Source organism: Pleurodeles waltl, chromosome 7, assembly GCF_031143425.1.
Source record: "Pleurodeles waltl isolate 20211129_DDA chromosome 7, aPleWal1.hap1.20221129, whole genome shotgun sequence".
Classification (NCBI taxonomy): domain Eukaryota; kingdom Metazoa; phylum Chordata; class Amphibia; order Caudata; family Salamandridae; genus Pleurodeles; species Pleurodeles waltl.
In genome coordinates this window covers 769,495,321-769,518,576 of record NC_090446.1, presented here as the reverse complement: position 1 = coordinate 769,518,576, position 23,256 = coordinate 769,495,321, and the positions used below count along the sequence as shown (strand labels likewise).

General features: G+C 45.6%; 1 protein-coding gene across 1 annotated transcript in view; it reads left to right on the top strand.

The window, feature by feature from the left end:
* Window positions 1-22,516, top strand: part of LOC138246960 (polycystin-2-like protein 2) — a 719,546-nt gene extending 697,030 nt beyond the window's left edge. Inside the window, exons 8-9 of the mRNA XM_069201708.1 lie at window positions 6,977-7,097; window positions 22,277-22,516. Coding sequence (XP_069057809.1) covers window positions 6,977-7,097; window positions 22,277-22,516 — 361 coding nt within the window. The remainder of the gene's footprint in view (window positions 1-6,976; window positions 7,098-22,276) is intronic.
* The last annotated feature ends 740 nt before the right edge of the window (window positions 22,517-23,256 follow it).

Here is a 23,256-nt window from a genome sequence, read left to right as displayed (position 1 = left end):
ACGCTGGAGCAGGAAGACGGCGGAGGCTCAGCTGGGCATGGCCTCCCAACGTGGGAGGGGTGCCAGTCGTACTTTGACTCCCCTGATGTCCCGGATCCTGGCGGTGGCCTACCCCGATTTGGATGGGCGCGTGAGGACATCACAGCAGACACAAGGGGGTGAGTACAAACTCATTCTGCTGACTTTGCGCGCAGTGGAGGTGTCTGGGTGGGGGAGGAGGGCTGTGGGTATCCCTAGGCCAGGGCGATTTCTGTAGGCTAGGCCCCTCCGTAAGGCATGGCCCTGTGCCCCCGCCCCCCACCTCTGTAGGGTGCCAAGTACAGCGATTCATAGCCCTGTGTCATCTATGTGTGCAGTTGTCGTCCATAGGCTTGTAGGCCATGTCCCACGGATTGAGTAGTGGACCCCAAGTGCTCGGCGTAGTGCAGGGTGCTTCTGTGTCTGCCCTCTCCGCCAACGGTGTCGCCAATGCATGCACTCAACATGTCTTTATTTCTCTCCCCCCCCCCTTTCTTGTAGTCTTCCTGTTCATGTGTGCAATAGCATCATCAGGCAGAGGAGAAGTGGCATCGGAGCACGAGGGAGCTGCATCCCACATGGCCCTGGAAGGCCATGCAACGGAGTCCGAATACACCAGTAGGACGCAGGGCGAGGGGAGCTCCACAGCGGGGACCCATGCAGACATTAGTGACAGCGACTCGTCCTCTGAAGGGAGCTCCCTTGTGGTGGCGGCAACATCCGTGCCCCCGCAACAACAGGTACAGCCGCCACCCAGCGCACCAGCACCGCCCTCCCAGCAGCCCCTCAGCGTTTGCCCTGTGCCCGCTCACCCAGGAAGGTGGGCATCTCCTTCGCCCCAGCCACCTCAGGCCCTGCCCCTGTCACTCCTGCTGCCCTCAGTGAGGAGGTCATTGACCTCCTGAGGACGCTCATTGTTGGGCAGTCTACCCTTTTGAATGCCATCCAGGGTGTAGAAAGGGAGGTGCACCAGAGTAATGCATACCTGGAGGGCATTCATTCTGGTCAGGCTGCCCATCAGCGATCGTTCAACACTCTGGCCTCAGCACTGATGGCAGCAATTGTCCCTGTCTCTAGCCTCCCCCCTCCAACTTCCTCCACCCATACCCTATCACCTGTACCTCTGCCTATCCCAGACACACCATCAGACCAGCCTGCACACACCTCAACACCCAAGGGAAGCTCATCCAGACATAAGCATCACACATCACACAAGCATTCACACAAGCAACATCCACATACAGACATACCAACACCCACTGCCTCCACTGTGTCCCCCTCCTCCTCGTCTCCCTCCTCCCACCCTGTCACATCTCCACTCACACCTGCATGCACAACATCTTCAGCCACTACGTCCATCACCAGCACACCCACCAGAACACCCCGCACACGTGCAGTCACCACCCCCACTACCATTTACACGTCCCCTGTGTCCTCTCCCACTGTGTCTGTGACCCCCTCTTCCAAGCTACACCAACGCAGGCAGCCACCCACCCAACAGCCATCCACCTCACCACAGCATCCAGCCCAAGCACCTGCACCCAAAGACACCAGACTGAAAACTCCTACAACCACAACCTCTTCCTCCACTCCCATACCCACTACACCTACCCCTCCCTCTCTTCCTAAATTGATTTTCCTTTCCAAACTTGACCTCTTTCCAACAACTCCCCCACCCCGTCCATCTCATAGGACTCCAGTCAGCACCTCAGCCACCACAAAACCGGGCCCTGTAAAGACTGTTTGCCAGGGACTGTGGAGTCCCCCACCCTCAAGGGCAGCCAGTTCAGTAAGGAGCCAAGGCACGGCCAGCCCACCCCCGGTAAAGCATCCGAACATTGCCAGTGGCCGGCGCGAGAGGCCGAAGACACCAGGTACCAAAATTCCTACCATGGCTCCGGCAGAAAGTGTGGTGCCACCTGGCCCACCCCCAAAGGTGGGAAAGGGCCACAGGCGAACAGGGAAGGGTGGGAAGGGCAGCACGCCCGACGAGTCCGCCAGCAGGCCAGCTGGCCAGGAAGGCCCCGCCAGCCCCATCCCAGGTGGGCCGGAGGACACCCACAGGCCCGGTACTGCAGCCCAGGAGGGCCCCGCCAGCCCCATCCCAGGTGGGCAGGAGGACACCCACAGGACCGGTACTGCAGCCCAGGAGGGCCACGTAAGCCACACAACAGATGGGCAGGAAGGCACCGCCAGCCACAGGTCAAGTGGCGAATGACCTCCATGCCATGGCCGGATCCGCTGACCTGGACACTCATCCGATGCACCGCTGAACAGGGCACCGCCGTCTCAAGCACCGCTGAACTGGGCCCTTCATCCCAAGCACCGCTGAACAGGGCACCGCCGTCTCAAGCACCGCTGAACTGGGCCCTTCATCTCAAGCACCGCTGAACAGGGCACCACCGTCTCAAGCACCGCTGAACAGGGCACCGCCGTCTCAAGCACCGCTGCACAGGCACCGCCGTCTCAAGCACCGCTGAACTGGGCCCTTCATCTCAAGCACTGCTGAACAGGGCACCGCCGTCTCAAGCACCGCTGAACAGGGCACCGCCGTCTCAAGCACCGCTGCACAGGGCACCGCCGTCTCAAGCACCGCCGCACAGGGCACCGCCGTCTCAAGCACCGCTGAACAGGGCACCGCCGTCTCAAGCACCACTGAACAGGGCACCGCCGTCTCAAGCACCGCTGAACAGGGCACCGCCGTCTCAAGCACCGCTGCACAGGGCACCGCCATCTCAAGCACCGCTGAACTGGGCCCTTCATCTCAAGCACCGCTGAACAGGGCACTGCCGTCTCAAGCACCGCTGTACAGGGCACCGCCGTCTCAAGCACCGCTGAACAGGGCACCGCCGTCTCAAGCACCGCTGCACAGGGCACCGCCGTCTCAAGCACCGCTGAACTGGGCCCTTCATCTCAACCACCGCTGCCCCATTGGCAGAAGGGGCAGGCCCGCATCTGTGTCGGGCAGGGCTGCACGAAGCACTCTGGGCACCAGTCCCCCTCCAGAACCAGTGGAGACTGTTATCCACTTGAGAGACTGTGGCTTTGCACTCCCCAGGATGGCAGAGTGGCCAACCCACCCACTGTAGAGACTTGAGAGACTGTGGCTTTGCACTCCCCAGGATTGCACAGTGGGCAAGCCACCCACTGTAGAGACTTGAGAGACTGTGGCTTTGCACTCCCCAGGATATGGCAGTGGGCAACCCACCCACTGTAGAGACTTGAGAGACTATGGCTTTGCACTCCCCAGGATTGCACAGTGGGCAAGCCACCCACTGTAGAGACTTGAGAGACTGTGGCTTTGCACTCCCCAGGATGGAACAGTGGGCATGGAGGACCCTCGTGGATCTGGCGTCGTGGACTCATCTGGCTGAGGTGCCCCCCTTCCCTTCCCCCTGAGGTGCCTGTAGTTTTCCTATCTGATGCCCCTGCAGTGTTCTCTCCGTTGGAGTCAGGTATCCTGTGTGGGCTTTGCCCATGTGAATTGGGCCCAGTGGTCCAATAACAATGACTGCTACAAATATTGGACTGGACAATGTATGTATATAAAAGTATTAGATGTGTGATATATTTTTTAGCCAGTAATACAATATATTCGACTGTTTATGATCATTTCCTTTTGTCTTTGAATTCTTCCGGGGGGTTTGGGGGGGTAACTGTGATGTATTGCTATGCATTGATGTGTGTGTTGTAGTGGGTGAGGGTGGGGGTGGGTGTGTGGCGTATGTGTGTCCCCATATTCCCCTGTGTCGTAGGTGCAGTACTCACCGTAGTCTTCTGCGCCGGCGTTCGTGCTCCTGGTAGAGGAGCAGGAAGACAATCGCTGGCAAGATGTGTAGTTCGGGTTCCATGCTGTCCAGATTCCTCGTGGGGTGTATGGAGGTGAGCGTTTTTCGTTCGAAATGGCTGTTTCCGCCGTGTTTTTATCGGCGGGGCTACCGCCCCGGAAAAGGTGGCGGATTGGTGGGTTGTGATAGGGTGGGCGGTACATTGACTCCCGCCTGTCTGTTGGCGGTGACCGCCGCGCTGTTTGTTTGTCCCGCCATGGCGGGCGGTGTGTTGAAGTGGCGGTCTTTGTTGGCGGTTTCCGCCAGGGTCGGAATTCCATTTTTTTTACCGCCAGCCTGTTGGCGTTTTCCCGCAGCTTTAACACCGACCGCCAGGGTTGGAATGACCCCCTTAGTGTTTTTCTCCCCACCAGCACATGCACATGTGCATGTGCTGAGTGAGAGGTCCCTAGGGTGGCATAATACATGCTGCAGCCCGTAGAGACCTTCCCTGGCCAAAGGCCCCTTGGTACCAGCGGTACCATTTACAAGGGACTTACCTGTGTGCCAGGGCTGTCCCAACTGTGGAGACAAAGCTACGGTTTGATGGAAAGAACACTGGTGCTGGGTCCCGGTTAGCAGGGTCCAGCACACTTTCAATCATAACTAGTCTCAACAAAAGGCAAAAAGTTAGGGGGTAACTATGCCAACAATGGCATTTTCCTACAGCCAGCCTCTTAGGTTCAGCTTCAGGCCCAGCTAAGTGGTTGCCCAGGAACCCTCAAATGAGTGCACCAGAGGAGTGGTGTAGTCTGCTTAATAATCCACAAACTGTGTCCATAAGTGCCGATAGGAAGAGTGAAAATTGAGGGGAGAGGAGAGAAACTGGGTTTTGTAGCAGTAAACCTTAGTTAATTGTGGCTGGGATTGCGCAAAAATCACAAACCTTTACAATTAACACAAGTACAGGCTGTTACCAAAATAAATTTTGCTACATAGCTCTAAAAATTCATTTTGAATATAGTCTAAAGAGTATGCAACTATTGGGATGATAAAGACTATTTCAATAGTCTAAAGAGTACACAGCTGTTAGGCTGATTAGCATAATTTAAGTGGCAGGTGCCTGTGAGTGGAAAAGGCAATGGGGTAGGCAGAGCAGTGGGGTAAACTGGGGGAAACAGGCTGTAAAGAGGAAAAACACTGTAAAAAGGGGAGCAGAGCCAGTAAATAGAGTATATAGTGGAGTGGAGTGGTGAGTGGGGCAGTTTGAAATCACACAGGAAGAGAGCAGAGGGAGAGAGAAAGGGAGAGAAAAAAACATGTGCAGAGTGGATACTGTGGATCAGGGATTGGTTTGAGATTGCACAGGGGAAGAGTGCAGAGGGAGACAGAAAAGGAGAGAAAATATAGGTGGCATCTGGGAGGATAAAAAGAGGGAAACAGGCTGTAAGGATGAAGAGGGTCGTCATCTGGAGCATTCAGGATAGCTCCAGATGTCAAGAAGTGAAAGTTCTGTATCTTCTGCACTTAGCAAGATCTGAATTGCACTTTAAATTGATTAAGATAGGCCTTGCAGTAGTCACTGCCTATAGAAAAAGGTCACACTCAAACCTCCCATTTTAGAATGCCTTTTCCTTGAGTAAAAGTTATTTTGGAGCGCATTACAAATGTATTTCCTCCGTATAGATCCTCATTTCCACCTTGGGAGCTTAATGTTTTCCTTTCTAAGGTCATGGGTCCTCCTTTTGAGTTGCTACTTAAGGCATCTGTACAACATCTAGTTCAGAAAGGTGCCATTACGTCAGCTCATAGAGCCAGTAATATTCAGGCCTTATTTAGTCAGGAACCTTACACTGTGTTCCATATGAAGAGAGTGGTGGTGAGAACTTATCCCAATTTTCTGATGTCCAATTTCTGTGTCAATCAGGCTAGTTCTTTCCAATCTTTCTTTCTAGTTCTTTCCAATCGTTCTTTCTGAATCCATTATCCCCAGTGGAAAGAGCACTCCACACACTTGATGTGAAGAGAACACAAATGGGACAAGCGACTGGAAGTAATAATGCTCAGGTGCTACCACGCGAAGGACCTTTTGATGAATGTGTGACTACAAAGGACATCGCCTTGCTCCAGACCAAAAGCTTGTTGCCCCCCAAATAAAGGGTATCTCCAATTTGATTCCCACTCAGGTAGGTCCTGAGTTCCTTTCCCGTTCCTTGGGTAATACACCATGGGTTTAGGTTTTAGGGATCCTCAGCTCTGGCAAAAGTCCCAGACCGATTGAGGCTCATAGAGAGGGCAGAAATATGTTGGCTAGAGTAGACACTTAGGGTAATTAAGCTCTTATTACTGTCCTACAGTGTTTTAATCATACCCTCGGACATCACTAATAAAGATAAACAACACCGGTAGTCCAGGAGAAATTTTAACCAAGATCTGGATCCCTGACTTTATCCAGTAGTTTTTATATAAGAACTCCCTCTAGTGTAGGTCTTACCCAGAGATTGAGTCCACCCTGATTGTATTGTCCTACCAGGGTGGTGAGAGGTGGTCAAGGATGAAGCACGGCACTATTAGTGTGTGAGACCACCTTTTCCATTAAGGAAACATCCCGGTTGCTGGATTGGAGCTACATTCTTGAAACGATCTAAGGATGTGACAAATGGTCTCACATATCAGAAGTAAACAAAACATCATACTTTGAGTTCTATGCCACTACACCATTCGTGATTATTGATTTTTTAGGGAAGACGTGGTGTGAAGTGTTTTCCTCTCTTTCTCTGTGTGTCTGTTATTGAGAACACAAAATACATTAGGATACTCAGATCATTTGTAAACTGCTGCACCTTGGAACAAGCCTTACTGTTATGAAATTGTCTATTTCTAGCTGGATATTTTCTTGTATTTTACTGAGTTATCAGTTAGCAAAAAATATTGTACTTGGCAGGCCTAAAGTGTACTCTACTAGGGGTAAAGCTGCTACAGCAGTGGTGTTGAGAAACCTACATAAATTGGAAATATATATAGCCACTACTTGGAGTCTGTCCATACAAGACACCGTTTTCTTGATTTGTTCTCCAGGGCCCAGGTCTTCTTTGAAGAATCTTTTTGGGTAATTATATTGTAAGTTTGGAAGATGTTGAAGATGTTGATTTTATATATTACCAATTGTTTCCTTCTTATTCTCTTCACAGTTTTACGCAGTTTCGCATTATTCTTGGAGATTTTACCTTTGTGTCAATTGAACATGCCAACCGAATCCTTGGACCTGTTTATTTTATATCATATGTATTCTTTGTCTTCTTTGTATTACTGGTAAGTATGCTTTACTGTGCAATTACTGCAGTAATTATTCAACGGTGGAAACTGTAAATATGTGTCTATGAGTCATTGAAAAAAGGTAATAGTTTGTTTTTAGTTGCTTTCATCAGAGGTATTCTCAAGTGGCTGAAAAAAACAGGGTTGCAAACTCTCTCTCTACTAGCATTGAGGGGCAATGACGAAAATTCCTCAGTACCCTACAAGCCTTGACTTTCTAACAACATAACAGTCTTGAAGGGATGCATGTGTTTACCACGCATGCCTTTAGCATGCATCCTTTACCATATATATTTATTTACCACGCATGCCTGTACCGTGACAGGTAAGTACAGCTAAGGAGTTACGGTAAGTTAAACACACACACACACACCAGTGCTTAATTTGTGCTTGTTGTTTCTGGTGCTGAGCACCGGCACTTATTTTTGAGGGCCGGAGCTTACTCTTCTGCCTCAAGCATTTGCTGCGAGCAAAAGACACTTATGGGGAAGACGTAGGAAGGGAAAAACGAAATAGCGTCAGAAAGGGAGAAAGCAGAAAGCTGCCAGAGTCAACGGAAGAGGCAGAGAGTGGCTTTATATGGATTGAAGAGCCCAGAGATGGCTTCAGGATTACCGTGCCTCTGTATTCCGTGTTCGCACATTTAATTGCAGCAGCCGTGTGCTTAAGAGGAGGGCTTTCGGCACCAGCACCTTTTTATTTACAAATTAAGCATTGACACACACATATTTATATGTGTGTTGAAATAAATGGTAAAACCTTGGCTACCCTAGTGAGCGCATGTTACTTTGTGGCGATTTGGACTTTCACTATATATATGTATGTGTAATGATAATGTATGTATGTCACCAGTCGGTAGTTATAGTTAGGACCTAGTTTCCTTAGGAAAATCATTTTTTTGCTTTGCAAATAACTTTGGTGCCATTTGACAAATCTTCACGAAATTTTCAAAACTAGTATGCCACTTACTTTGACTGGTGTTGGGAAAGGGGGGGGTACCAAAATGCGTTTTCGACATGCACTTTCCCTAAAACCTGGTTGGAATTACACCAAATTTGGCAGAAAGCTAGCTCTTGGTCCATAAGGCGTACTTTTTGTGATTTGGTGTAAATCCATTCACTAGTTTCAGAGTTATTAAAGGAAAAAGAGATATAGATATCTAGTGATGCAGATCCTCCGTGGAGCCACCTGTGGTGGATCTGCGCGCTAAAGCAAGGCCCTGATTGGCTAGCAGCAAGAAATTTTATGTATCAGACAAACTGTCCCATTGGCTGAAAAGTAATGTGTGATTTACATGAAGGGGTCAGTGTAGAGGTTCCATGACCCCATGTCTGTGTTACAGAGGTGGCAAAAGTATGTATGATGAACAAGAAATTGCATTAAAAAAAAATTCCCACATACTCAGCATGGCCCCCCGTGTAAATCTGCGATGGATCGCAAATTAAAAATATGTATATATTTGCGCCGCAAATTAAAAAGATATATATATGTGTGTATATATGTAGGAGGCTGGCCTGGCTGATAGTGGGTACCTTGTGGTACTTACACCTTGTGCCAGGTCCAGTTATCCCTTATTAGTAGATAAGAGGTGTTTCTAGCAGTGTAGGCTGATAGAGGTAGCTATGGCAAAGCAGCTTAGGCTGAACTAGGAAACATGCAAAGCTCCTACTATACCACTTATATCATATAGCACAATATCATAAGAAAACACAATACTCAGAGTTACTAAAAATAAAGGTACTTTATTTTAGTGACAATATGGCAAAAGTATCTCAGAGGATACCCTCACTTAGGAGGTAAGTAATATACACAAATTATATGTACACAAACCCAAAACAGGCAAGTAACAGTAAGAAAAGTAGTGCAAACAATGTAGAATCACAATAGGATGCAGTAGGTAGACATAGGCCTAGGGGCAACACAAACCATATACTCCAAAAGTGAAATGCGAATCACGAATGGACCCCAGGCCTATGGGAGATTGTAGAGGGTCGCTGGGACTGTGAGAAAACAGTGAGGGTATCCAAAATACCCCACCCCAAGACCCTGAAAAGTAGGAGTAAAGTTACCCTACTATCCCAGAAAGACAGGATAGTCATGATAGGGGATTCTGCAAGAACCACAAACACCAGCAAAACATTGAAAACGGATTCCTGCGCCTGAGGACCTGTAAAGGAAGGGGACCAAGTCCAAGAGTCACGAAAGTGTCCAGGGGGGGCAGGAGCCCACCAAACCCCTGATGAAGGTGCAAAGGGGCTGCCTCCGGGTGGAAGAAGCCAAAGATTCTGCAACAACGAAAAGGGCTAGGAACTTCTCCTTTGGATGGAAGATGTCCCACGGAATGCTGGAGGTTGCAGAAGTATTTCCAGGCAGAAATACCACAAACAAGCCTTGCTGTCCGCAAGAGTCGTGGTTGAGGTTTTTGGGTGCTGCTTGGGCCCAGGAAGGACCAGGATGTCGCCCCTTGGAGGAAGAGACAGAGGGGGCACTCAGGAACTCAGAGAGCCCCCGCAGAAGCAGGCAGCACCCGAAGAAGTACCAGAACAGGCACTTAGAAGATCTGAGGACAGCGGTCGACTCAGAGTCACAAAGGAGGGTCCCACGACGTCAGAGACCAACTCAGCAAGTTGGGCAATGCAGGACGGAGTGCTGGGGACCCAGGCTAGGCTGTGCACAAATGAATCCTTGGGAAAGTGCACAGAAGACGGAGCAGCTGCAAATAATGCAGTACACAGGTTTGCTGTCTGGCATGGGGAGGCAAGGACTTACCTCCACCAACTTTGGACAGAAGGGCCACTGGACTGTGGGAGACACTTGGACCCAGCTCCTGTGTTCCAGGGACCACTCTCGTCAGGATGAGAGGGGACCCAGAGGACCGGTGATGCAGAAGTTTGGTGCCTACGTTGGCAAGGGGAAGATTCCGTCGACCCACGGGGGATTTCTTCTTGGCTTCCAGTGCAGGGTGAAGGCAGACAGCCCTCAGAGCATGCACCACCAGGAAACAGTCGAGAAAGCCGGCAGGATGAGGCGCTACAATGTTGCTGGTAGTGTCTTGCTACTTTGTTGCGGTTTTGCAGGCGTCCTGGAGCAGTCAAAGGTCGATCCTTGGCAGAAGTCGAAGAGGGAAGTGCAGAGGAACTCTTGTGAGCTCTTGCATTCGTTATCTGAGGAATAGCCCACAGGAGAGACCCGAAATAGCCAGAAAAGGAGGTTTGGCTACCAAGAAAGGAGGCTTGGCTACTTAAAGAGGTAAGCACCTATCAGGAGGGGTCTCTGACATCACCTGCTGGCACTGGCCACTCAGAGCAGTCCATTGTGCCCCAACACCTCTGAATCCAAGATGGCAGAGGTCTGGGACACACTGGAGGAGCACTGGGCACCTCCCCTGGGAGGTGCAGGTCAGGGGAGTGGTCACTCCCCTTTCCTTTGTCCAGTTTCGCGCCAGAGCAGAGCTGGGGGATCCCTGAACTGGTGTAGACTTGCTTATGCAGAAATGGGCACCATCTGTGCCCATCAAAGCATTTCCAGAGGCTGGTGGAGGCTACTCCTCTGCCGGCCTTTACACCTATTTCCAAAGGGAGAGGGTGTAACACCCTCTCTCAGAGGAAATCCTTTGTTCTGCCTTCCTGGGACTGGGCTGCCCAGACCCCAGCGGGGCAGAAACCTGTCTGAGGGGTTCACAGCAGCAGCAGCTGCAGTGGAAACCCCGGAAAGGCAGTTTGGCAGTACCTGGGTTCTGTGCTAGAGACGCGGGGATGCATGGAATTGTCACCCCCAATACCATAGTGGTATTGGGGGTGACAATTCCATGATCCTAGACATGTTACATGGCCATGTTCGGAGTTAACCATTGTGACGCTACATAGTGACCCATATGTAGTGCACACATGTTATGGTGTCCCTGCACTCACAAAGTTCGTGGAATTTGCCCTGAACAATGTGGCTCACCTTGGCTTTTGCCAGGGTGCCCACACACTAAGTAACGTGGCACCTAATCTTCACCAAGTGAGGGTTAGACATATAGGTGACTTATAAGTTACTTATGTGCAGTGAAAAATTGCTGTGAAATAACGTGGACGTTATTTCACTCAGGCTGCAGTGGCAGTCCTGTGTAAGAATTGTCTGAGCTCCCTATGGGTGGCAAAAGAAATGCTGCAGCCTATAGGGATCTCCTGGCACCCCAATACCCTGGGTACCTAGGTACCATATACAAGGGAATTATAAGGGTGTTCCAGTGTGCCAATGAGAATTGGTGAAGATAGTCACTAGCCTGCAGTGACAATTGTGAAACGCAGAGAGAGCATAAACACTGAGATTCTGGTTAGCAGAGCCTCGGTGATACAGTTAAGCACCACACAGGGAACACATATGGCCACAAACTTATGAGCACTGGGGTCCTGGCTAGTAGGATCCCAGTGACACATACCAAACATACTGATGATATAGGGTTTTCACTATGAGCTCTGGGCCCTGGCTAGCAGGATCCCAGTGAGACAGTAAAAACACCCTGACACATACTCGCAAACAGGCCAAAAGTGGGGGTAACAAGGCTAGAAAGAGGCTACCTTCCTACAATATATATATATATATATATATATATATATATATATATATATAGATATGCAAAAAACAAAGGAGAGCTCTGGGAAGTTCCCAATTTTAGGTGGAGAGCTGCTCTAGTAAGGAGCACCCTGCAACACCAGCGACACTCTAAATTTGCTCACCTCAAATGTCTGCTTTTTGCATAATTTTTACGTCACTCTAACCCTGAAAGGGCCTTGGTTTCTTGTTTATATATACAGACACTCTCGCATCCAATCACAGACCAACACAGACACTCACACACCCACTCAGAGACCCACTGAAAGACACCCACACACCCACTCTCAGACCCACTTGGACACTCACCCACCCACTAAAAGACCCACCTTGGCACTCACACACTCAGTCACAGACCCATGCAGACACTTACACACCCACTCTCAGATCCACTTGCCTACACACACACCCAGTCACAGATCCACATAGAGATGTACACACCTTCTCACAGATCCACTCAGACACTCGCAAGTTCACTCACAGACCCACGCAGACACTCACAAGTTCACTCACAGACCCACGCAGATACTTACACACCCACTCAGAGAGCCATGCAGACACTTACACACCCACTCTCAATCATACTTGGACAGTCAGACATCCATTAACACACCCACTCAGACAGTCACACACCCAGTCTCAGACCCATACAAACACTTACACACCCACTCACAGACCTACTCGCACACACACTCCCAGTCACAGATCCACTCATAGAACCATTGAGGCATTCACATACCAAGTCACAGAGTCATGCAGACACTTAAACACCCACTGACAGACACACTCAGATACTCACACACCCAACCAGAGACCCACTCTGACACACACAGTCACAGACCCACTCAGGCACTCTCCCTCCCACCCAGAGACCTAATCAGACACTCTCAAACCCACTCAAAGACCCAGTCAGACACTGTCATACTCACTCACAGACCCACTCACAGACCCACTCAGAGACTCTCTTTCCCGCTCACAGACCTGCACTGACACTCTCACACCCATTGAGAGAGCCGTGTAAACACTTACACACCTACTCACAGATCCACTAAGAAATTCACACACCCACTTACAGCCCACTCGGACACTGACTCACCTACTCACAGATCCACTAAGAAATTCACACACCCACTTACAGCCTCACTTGGACACTGACACACCTACTCACATACCCAATCATGCACACATACACCCACTCACAGTTTCACACAGATGCTTACACACTCACTCACTGACCTACAGAGACACTTGCACACCAAGTTACAAACACACTCAGACACTTAAAGACCCATACTGCCATTGATACAGCTATTCATACACTTACAAATGCACTTACATACCAACTGACACATCCTTAAGTGTTGCTGGTGTGTATCAAATGACTGCTTTTGGTTTGTAAATCTGCGATGGATTCGCAAATCTGAATGAGATTAAAAATAAAGGAATTGAGAAATAAAGAAACTTGTCGTTGGTAAAAGGTTGGTTCTGAGAAGAGCGTTGTGTTTATGACTTATAGATGATAACTACACATAAAACAGGATGCAGTCTTTCAAGTTCTGGAGGAGCACACTATTGCTTTCCTCTGTCAAATGAACTCCATCATTTCTTTATATACTACCCATATCAAAGTGTAAATTATTGTGGTATATAGAACCCATGTTGTGGTCTCTGAGGAATGGAGAAACAGTTTTATTGACAAGTTTTCTGGATTTGTCTATCTGTGGGCAGACTTTTGTTGACCATTTCCACTTGTGCCTTTGGCAAATATTTGAGAATACCAAGGCAGTGTGTGGGAAAATGGCCTTGAATTTACCAGCAGTATCCTTCATTAGGATTTCCAGTCCTACCACAGTAGTTGTGCCTATGTCATTGCCACTGCAGTGCACATTCATGAGTCCTTGATGTTGACAATTCATAATGCTTTCCACCTAAGTAACACCCACATTAGATAAACCCAGGTCCTTGTCAATGCCACTCTTTCTAGCATTCTCTCTGGCCCAAAACACATAACTATGACAAATAATTCACACTCACTTGGGAGGAAAACTGGAGTTGCAGACCAGAGAACACTGCATTTGAATGAGACCTATTTAAAATGTAAGGCAGGTAAAATGGAGGATAGCACCTAAATTGATATTGAGATAAAAGTAAGAACATGTGTGATTGGTTTTGGAGAAATAACAAAAAAGTAATGGTGTTTGGAAAATGCTTATAATTCCATACACTCAACCACACTGGCTACAATTGGTTTAGACGTTAGAATACTGCTCTCAGAAAGTATTCTGAACTTTTGACCTAGTGCTAGCAGAAAATGTTTCAAACTTGGTCGCTGTGGGACAATAATATCGGGGCAAGGGAACAAAAAAGACTAGCATGTCAACATGAAAGGAGAGTGGTATTAGAAGAAATGCTGAATATGGAGTGTTTGGGTTAAAATATAGTCATTGATACCAGGTGGAATATAAATGGCATTGTTTATCAGCAGATTATGAAAAGGATTTACGGGCTCCCTTCTGGATCTGTGGATGCACCGTGAATTTGTATGGGGGCTGTGCTGACACTGCAGTAGATCTGTCCAAAACCCCTACCAAATTAGGCATCTTCACAGGAGTCTTAGAAAACTTTAAAAAGACTGACCATTCAGAAATGGTATAAGAATATTCAAATATGAAAGGAAGGTTGCAATTTGTTTTCTACATGAGTAACCCTGAAAGCAAAGTTGAACAGTTTGCCATTAAAGGTTCCTTTGCATGAGAGTGGTATACCATTCTTGTGCTTCAGAGATCACATTTTCAGTGAGAAGAAATTCTAACTGATCCTGACAAAACAAAATTGCAATTCAACAAACAAATTTACCAGGTATGTAAGTTAGGATGTATGTTTTGAAAAAGAAAATGTTTAAAAGAAAATATGTGTGTGTACATAAGGTTGAATAAAGTGTGTAGGATGCATTTAAGAATATAAGGGAAACTAAAAGGTAGGGTATATGATGATATTAACCCCTTCCCTGCCAGGCCTTTCCCCCTCTCAGGTGCCAGGCCTTTTTTTGGCTATTTGGGGCAGTTAGCTCTTAGGCCCTCATAACATTTTGTCCACATAGGCTACCCACGCCAAATGTGTGTCCTCTTTTTCCAACATCCTGGGGATTCTATAGTTACCTAGAGTTTGGGGGTTCCCCTGGAGGAGACCAAGAAATTAGCCTAAATACAGCAAAGATGTTGTTTTTAAAAAAAAAATAATGGGAAAAAAGGCATGCAGAAGAAGGCTTGTGGTTTTTGCCCTGAAAATGGCATGAACAAGGGATTTACAATGCTAAACTCACCATCTTTCCAGCTTTCGGGAACAGGCAGATTTGAATCGGAAAACCACATTTTTTAACACAATTATGGCATTTTACTGGGACATACCCCATTTTTACTATTTTGTGTGCTTTTAGCCTCCTTCCAGTTAGTGACAGAAATGGGTGTGAAACCAATGCTGGATCCCGGACAGCTAAACATTTCTGAAACCTAGACAAAATTCTGAATTTAGCAAGGGGTCATTTGTGTAGGTCGTACAAGGTTTCCTTACTGATAATAAGAGCTGAAATTAAAAATTTTTTTACATTGAGCTTAAAAAACAGCCATTTTTCTCCACATTTTACTCTGTAACGTTTTCCTGTGATGTCAAATTTCCAAAAGCAATATACTGTTACGTCTGCTGGACTCTTCTGGTTGTGGGGAAATATAGGGCTTGAAGGTTCATCAAGAACTCTAGGTACCCAGAGCCAAAAAAGGAGCTGCACCTTGCAATGGGTTTTCATTGTATATCGGGTATACAGCAATTCATTTGGTGAAATATAAGGAGTGAAAAATAGGTATCAAGTAAACCTTTATATTTCGAAAATGGGCACAAGATAAGGTGTTGAGAAACAATGGTTATTTGCACATCTCTGAATTCCGGGGTCCCCATACTAGCATGGGAATTACAGGGCAGTTTACACACTGTTTTACATTTGGAAGGAAAAAATGTAGAGAAAGACAAGGGGCAATAACACTTGTTCTGCTATTCTGTGTTCCCCTAAGTCTCCTGATAAAAATGGTACCTCAATTGTGTGGGTAGGCCTAGTGCCCGCTACAGGAAACACAACATGGACACAGCACATTTTTACATTGAAATCTGACATGTTTTTTGGAAAGTGCCTAGCTGTAGATTTTGGCCTCTAGCTCAGCCGACATCTAGGGAAACCTACCAAACCTCTGCATTTCTCAAAAGTAGACACCTAGGGGAATCTGGAATGGGGTGACTTGTGGGGCTCTAACTAGGTTCTGTTACCTAGAATCCTTTGCAAACCTCAAAATTTAGCACAAAAAACACTTTTTCCTCACATTTCGGTGACAGAAAGTTATGGAATCTGAGAGGAGTCACGAATTTCCTTCCACCCAGCATTCCCCAAGTCTCCCAATAAAAATGGTACCTCACTTGTGTGGGTAGGCCTAACGCCTGCGACACAAAATGCCTCAAAACACAACGTGGACACATCACATTTTCCCAAAGAAAACTTACCTGTTTTTTGCAAAGTGCCTAGCAATCGACTTTGGCCTCTAGCTCAGCCAGCACCTAGGGAAACCTAGCAAACCTATACATTGTTGAAAACTAGACACCTAGGGCAATTCAGAACGGGGTAGCTTGTGGGACTTTCACCAGGTTCTGTTATCCAGAATCCTTTGCAAACCTCAAAATTTGGCAAAAAAACACTTTTTCCTCACATTTCGGTGACAGAAAGTTATGGAATCTGAGAGCAACCACAAATTTCCTTCCACCCAGCATTTCCCCAAGTCTTCCAATAAAATGGTACCTCCCTTGTGTGGGTAGGCCTAGTGCCCGCGACCGGAAATGGCCCAAAATGCAACATGGACACATCACATTTTCCCAAAGAAAACTGACCTGTTTTTTGCATAGTGCGTAGCTGTGTATTTTGGCCTCTAGCTCAGCCGGCACCTAGGGAAACATAGCAAACCTATACATTGTTGAAAACTAGACACCTAGGGGAATTCAGAATGGGGTGACTTGTGGGGCTTTCACCAGGATCTGTTATCCAGAATCCTTTGCAAACCTCAAAATTTTGCAAAAAAACACATTTTCCTCACATTTCGGTGATAGAAAGTTATGGAATCTGAGAGGAGCCACAAATTTTCTTCCACCCAGCATTCCCCCAAGTCTCTCGATAAAATGGTACCTCACTTGTGTGGGTAGGCCTAGTGCCGGCTACAGGAAATGCCCCAAAACGCAACGTAGACACATCAAATATTCCCAAAGATAACGGACCTGTTTTTTGCATAGTGCGTAGCTGTGTATTTTGGCCTCTAGCTCAGCCGGCACCTAGGGAATCCTAACAAGCCTATACATTTGTTAAAACTAGACATGTTGAGGAATTCAGAATGGGGTAACTTGTCATACTCTCACCCGTTTCTGTTACCCAGAATCCTTAGAAAACCTCAGAAATTAGCAAAAAACACTTTTTCCTCATGTTTTGGTGCTGCAAAGTTCTGGAATCTGAGGGGAGCCACAAACTTCCATCTACCCAGCTTTTCCCCAGGTCTCCCGATACAAATGGTACCTCATTTGTGTGGGTAGGCCTAGTGCCCGTGAAAGGAAATGCCCCAAAACACTATGTGAACACATCAAAATTATCAAATACAAAACTACCTGTTTTTGCAATGGAGGGCACCTGCATTTTTGGTCCTGGGCTCAACAGTCATCTATTGAAACCTACCAAACCCAAACATTTCTGAAAACTAGACACCCAAGGGAGTCCATGGAGGTGTGACTTGCGTGGATCCCCCAGAGTTTTCTTACCCAGAATCAGCAGCAAACCTCAATTTAGCTAAAAGATCAAATTTTTCCCACATTTCTGTGTGGGATTACCGCACCGACACAAATTTCCTACCACCCAACGTTCCCCTCAGTCTTCCAGTAAAAATGATACCTCACTTGCGAAGGTGGGCCAAGTGCCTGTGACAGGGAAGAGCAAAAACATGTAGAAAATGAGGGGGAACCACAGCGGGTCCAAAAGGGCAGTTTGAAAACGAACGTTTTTAGGCTGACAAATGGGGCGGAATTTTTATCGTTATAGATGCGACAGTGCTGGGTGGTAGGAATTTTGTGGCTTCCTGCAGATTCCGGAAGGTTCCATCACAAAATTGTGGGGAAAATGTGTGATTTGAAGCAAAGTTGGAGGTTTGCAGGGCATTGCGGGTAAGAAAATGGTGTGGGGTACATGTGAAGCACAACACCTTGGACTCACCCAGATGTTTAGTTTTCAGATTTGCCTAGGTCTCATAGATTTTTCTACATGGTAGTGTCCCAAAGTCCAAAAAGTGCAGCTCTCACCTTTCCAAGGGGGATGATTTTGAGAGTTAGACAAGCTCTCATGGCCCAAATGTAAAACCAAAAACCAAAACCCAAAATAATCAAATGTCTTCTTGCTTATTGTTGGGATAAGATCTTTTAGTGTGTGGAGGGAGAGCTGAAAGATTGTTACCCCCTTCTGTTGGGGTGGGGGCATAACCATGCCCATACTGGTTGGTAGCCACCACCGCACTATTTTTTTTAATTCCCTGGCAATTAGTAGGCTTTCTGTCCCTCCACCCCCAGGTAGTGGATCAAGGGTAATTGCCCCATCTGCCCACCGGTGGGCAGAACAACTTTGTCCCCATTTATTTGGCATAGGGGTATGGCCATACCCCCACACTCTTTTTTTGAAAAATAAATCTTCCCGGGTCTCTGGTGGGCTTTCTGTCCCCCTTGCCCCCCAAAATCAAACACACACACACACACACACCAATCCCTGGTGCCTAAGTCATTTCTGCTCCCTCTGGGGGCAGATGGACCTAATAGAAATAGGCCGATCTGCCCCCAAGGGGGGCAGAAATGGCCTGTAATAAATTTGCCCCCCAGGGGAGCGACCCCTGTCTAGGGGGTCGCTTCCCTCCTGTAAAAAAGGTAAACAAACAAAGAGGGGACGCTCCCCTTCATCCTTTTGGTGTGAAAAAAAAAAAACTCCCTGGTGTCTAGTGGCATAATACATATTTGCCCCCCAAGAGAGCGACCCTTACTCAAGGGGTCACTTCCATTCTTCATTTAAAAAAATAAAATAAAAAAAACTCTGTGGTGTCTAGTGAGTTCACCCAAGGGCCCATACAAGGACATAAAGGTTACGTCCTGGGCACCCGAGCGGTGCTACTCAGGACGTAACCGTTATGTCCCAGGCACTCATACATCCATTCACCTACCAGTGCAGCTACTGACATACCTATTTAGAAAACCATGGAGCCACTTATTGAGCTAGTCAGGGAGCAGCAGAGACTTCAATATTCACTCAGACAGCTACAGAATACTTATATATGTTGCACTAACACACCTATAAGCACACACAGTTAAATACTACTACAGCCACTACCACAGCCAGTAACCAATCCGTAGAGGCATTTGCATATGCGTTAATAGAGGTATATAGTTAGTAAGACAGTGAATTATTCATTGATATAGTCCGTTACATATCAAGTCACACACAGAGAGAAGCACTGATGCACTTTCACAAATGTATGCTCAAGTACAAACATATCTACTCACCCATGTATGCTGTAACTCATATATACATTTAAACATGCATTCTGAGGGACTTACAGTGCCTACTACACTGAATGTAAACACTACACTGTAACACGTAGTTACACTTCTAGAACCCTTGTTATGTACTCATTACAGAAATAGCCATAGTAACTAAATGACTGAAAAAAACCATTAACTAACATATACATCATCCTACATAGTCATTTATTCACACTCCCATGCAGGTAGTGGCAGATTTACTCAAAAGTCAGTAAGTTACAAACAGGTGTATACATCCATACACTCAGGTAGACATCCAGTTGCATATTCATGCAGTTACTGACATCTCTATGTACAAAACCATAAAGCCATTTATACAGCCAGTCACACAGCAACACATATATCCAAGAACACCTCTACAGAGCACTTATATATCTATTAGTAAGAGAGGTGTTGTACACAGAGTTTGATGTCCCTACTGTGAGTAACACAGCAGGTTAGCAATGCACATAGTCACTTGCGTCACCATTTAGAAATCCATAGAGTTAACATGATAGCCGGTTACACAACAGCATAGTTCATTACATAACCAGTCAGACACTCAGGGACCCACTGATACACTCACTTAACATATACTGAAGTACTGGAACAACTAATCACCTATCCATATACTAATTCATTTACACATTTATAGATCTGTACTGATACACTTATACAGCCTTTTAGACACCAAAATGACCACCTATATAGTTAGTTACTTGCTTATAGTACCTAGTGAAATACTATGTTCTATAGAGGTAAATGTATTCTTTATTTGTGTTCCAGATATCTACTTGTGTTTGAAGAAGAAGAATTACAATGCTGGACAAGAGAGAAAGAAGAAAGAAATAGAAGCAACAATACTATCTGCTTAAATATGAGAGTGAAAAAGAACATAGGGTAGAGAAAATTGAAAATTTAGTTAGGAGACTTTACTTTGTAAAAACTCCTGCCTTAAGTTTAGGAGTAATTAATAGAGCTCTATTTTATGGTACAGTACCAGAGGTAGAAAAAGTTGGTGAAGATATTCAGCTTAATTTCCTTGGCTATAAATAGGAGTCTAGGGAAAGAGAGGAGTTGGTATGTGCAGGTGTAGAAGAACAGAACACAGGTATAAGTATTAACACAGTTTCTTCAGAGAAACCAGATTTTGTTTGTATTAGTTTTGTTGATGCACTCACTACAAAAGCCAAACACAATTGTAGTTTTGTTCTTAAAGACTGAACAAGAGAACAGAGATAAGTGGCAAGAATTTTATGTAGTCTATTTGTAGAGGAAGGCTTTGATTTGTCAGCACAGCAAATTATACGTATAAATTGCTATGATACATTAGGGGATAACATAATGCCTACCAGAGCAATACAAATTCCAGAAGAAGTTAGAGATTTAAATATATATGAAGCAATACTGATACAGCCTATGCACCCTTTTCGAACAATAGTTTGTATGGAACTAAAGACTGGGAAACTACCCCCAACAGAGCTACAGAAAGGCCTTAAAGGTAGAGATGTCTACTTGCCATTAGATTGTAAATGGAATATTCAAATTATGGGTGAAGAGAGAGATATAGGTGAACCATTTATCATTCTAGTAAATGGTGTGCCTACTAAAAACAAAAAACCTGGCAAGAGATGGTGGATGTTAATAAAGTAAAAAAAGCTACATTATACCTGAAACAAAATAATATGTATTACAAAGATGTAGGTGTTGTTGGACATAGAAGTTGTATGGAGGATGAACTATTACCCTCAAGTGGATAGATCGAAAAAGTGGATAGAACTAAACTAGAAGAATTATATGAACACTATAGTATCGATCCACTCCTTTCTAAAGAAGTTATTAGCGATGCTATTGATCTCTTTCAAATAGATCAAACAAAAGGAGCTCCAGTGAGTGTGTGGGACAAAGGTCTAGAGGTTCGCTGTTTTACAAAACTATTTCCAAATGGAGTAGATGGCCGGTATGATGAATGCCCCGTACAAATACCAGCAGCTGAGCATAGGCCAACCGGATTATATTCAGAGTACCCTAGATTTTGTCAATGTTTTCCATATAAATTCCATCTGTTATTTGAGAGTGATTTACCCCAACTAGCATATTTTGTAAACCACATAAGGATGACATGAGTTAATGTACAAAATCTCTCTGCAAAAAAATGTGTTGACAATGTTCATGCAAAAGATGAAAAGTTGCAATTTGATTGATTTGACAACATACAAACATAGGACCAACGAGTATTGATATTGTCGCCATGATGAACTGAAATGTGTGTTGCGAAATTTAGATGCACCTACTTGGTTTGTCACACTCAGTTGTGTAGAGTATGCTTGAGATGACTTATTTGCATTTTTGAGAGATGCAGACTCAAACATTAAGGACATCAATTTGAAGACAGCAGGAGAACTTTGCCCTTTGGATCCTGCTAATGTTTGTAGGTATTTCAGTCACAGGTTTCAAGGCTGTCCTTCATCTGCAACAAAACAAATCCACCTCTTTGATAAGTTACTTATTTCTTCTGCCGTGAAGAGTGGGATGCAAGAGGTGCTCCTCATATTCACATGCTGTTATGAATAAAAGATGCACAAAATTTGGAATAGACAGTGATGACTCTGCATTCTCTTTCATAGAACAGCATGTGACGTGTCATCCTGGAAGGCAGTGAGGAAAAAAAGCCTGAAGCAGCAAGTTCTGCACTTTCAAACATATAGATGTGGGAAATACTGTTGGTGAAAATACATGGCTAAAGGAACTCTTTACACAAAGTGCTGTTTTGGATTTCCAAGACCAGTAATTTCCAAAGGAAGTGTCAACAGTTTTGTATCTGAAGTGAGACTTACAGTTACTCAAAAATCACTGAAAAACACATAAATCCTTAGAAGAACAGAGACCTCCAAATATATTATTGACTATAATCCATCTCAAATAGTGTTCCTATATGGATAAAGCAAAAACAACAAGTGATGGATATTCAGTTTGTTGCAGATAACTCCACAGTTGTTGCCTGTTATGTGACTTCCTACGTAACAAAATTAGAGAAGACGGAGATGAAGGCGATGTTGGTGGAGATTTCTGCTGAAAAGTCTATAACCAAGAAATTGTACAGCTTCAGTTTGAAGATGCTTTCAACCAGGGAAATTGATTCCTATAAGTGCTGTGATCGGTTGAGCTCAGTTAGTTTGTACTGAAAGTCAAGAGGAATTGTCTGGGTAAGTCTAGGCCTGGCAAGTACGTGAAATAGAGTGTTAAAAGTCTTTTCCAGAAATGTAGTACCTCTCCAAGTTGGGCCCGGAAAGTACAAATATTGTCAAAACAAATATTTTGGACACCTGCTTTCCAAGAAGGAGTCTTGACTTCTTGAAAACATGTGTCTTTTTTAAATACTTTAACACTACAGATATAGAAACAGTGTAACAGAAAATGTAGATGACGGGAATTATGTAGTAGTTGGTTGCATAGGTTGTCTGTTACGACACACAGAAGACAATCCAATTGCCCACAGAAATCTTAGGGCCTGATTAGGAACTTGGCGAAGGGGATTACTCCATCCCAAATGTGACTGAGATCCCTCCCGCTGTATTACAAGTTCTGTTATATCCTATGGAACTTGTAATACGGCGGACGGGATATCCGTCACATTTGGGACGGAGTAATTCCCTCTGCCATGGTCCTACTCAGGCCCTTAGTTTCTAAAGTCCTGATAAAAGAGAGTTTTTCTATTTGGCACTTCTACAACTGTTCAAGCTTTGGCGTTCTGAATTGGAATTACTCACTGCTAAAAAGATTCATTAAATGCTGCAAAGGACAGCATTCAGTGTTCAGTATTTGCAAACTATTTGAGGATGTTAAATGATGAGATTGAACAGGAAGTAAAGATTGTTGATGACATAGCTAAGGAGAGTTCACAAAGCAATCAAAATTCAGAACC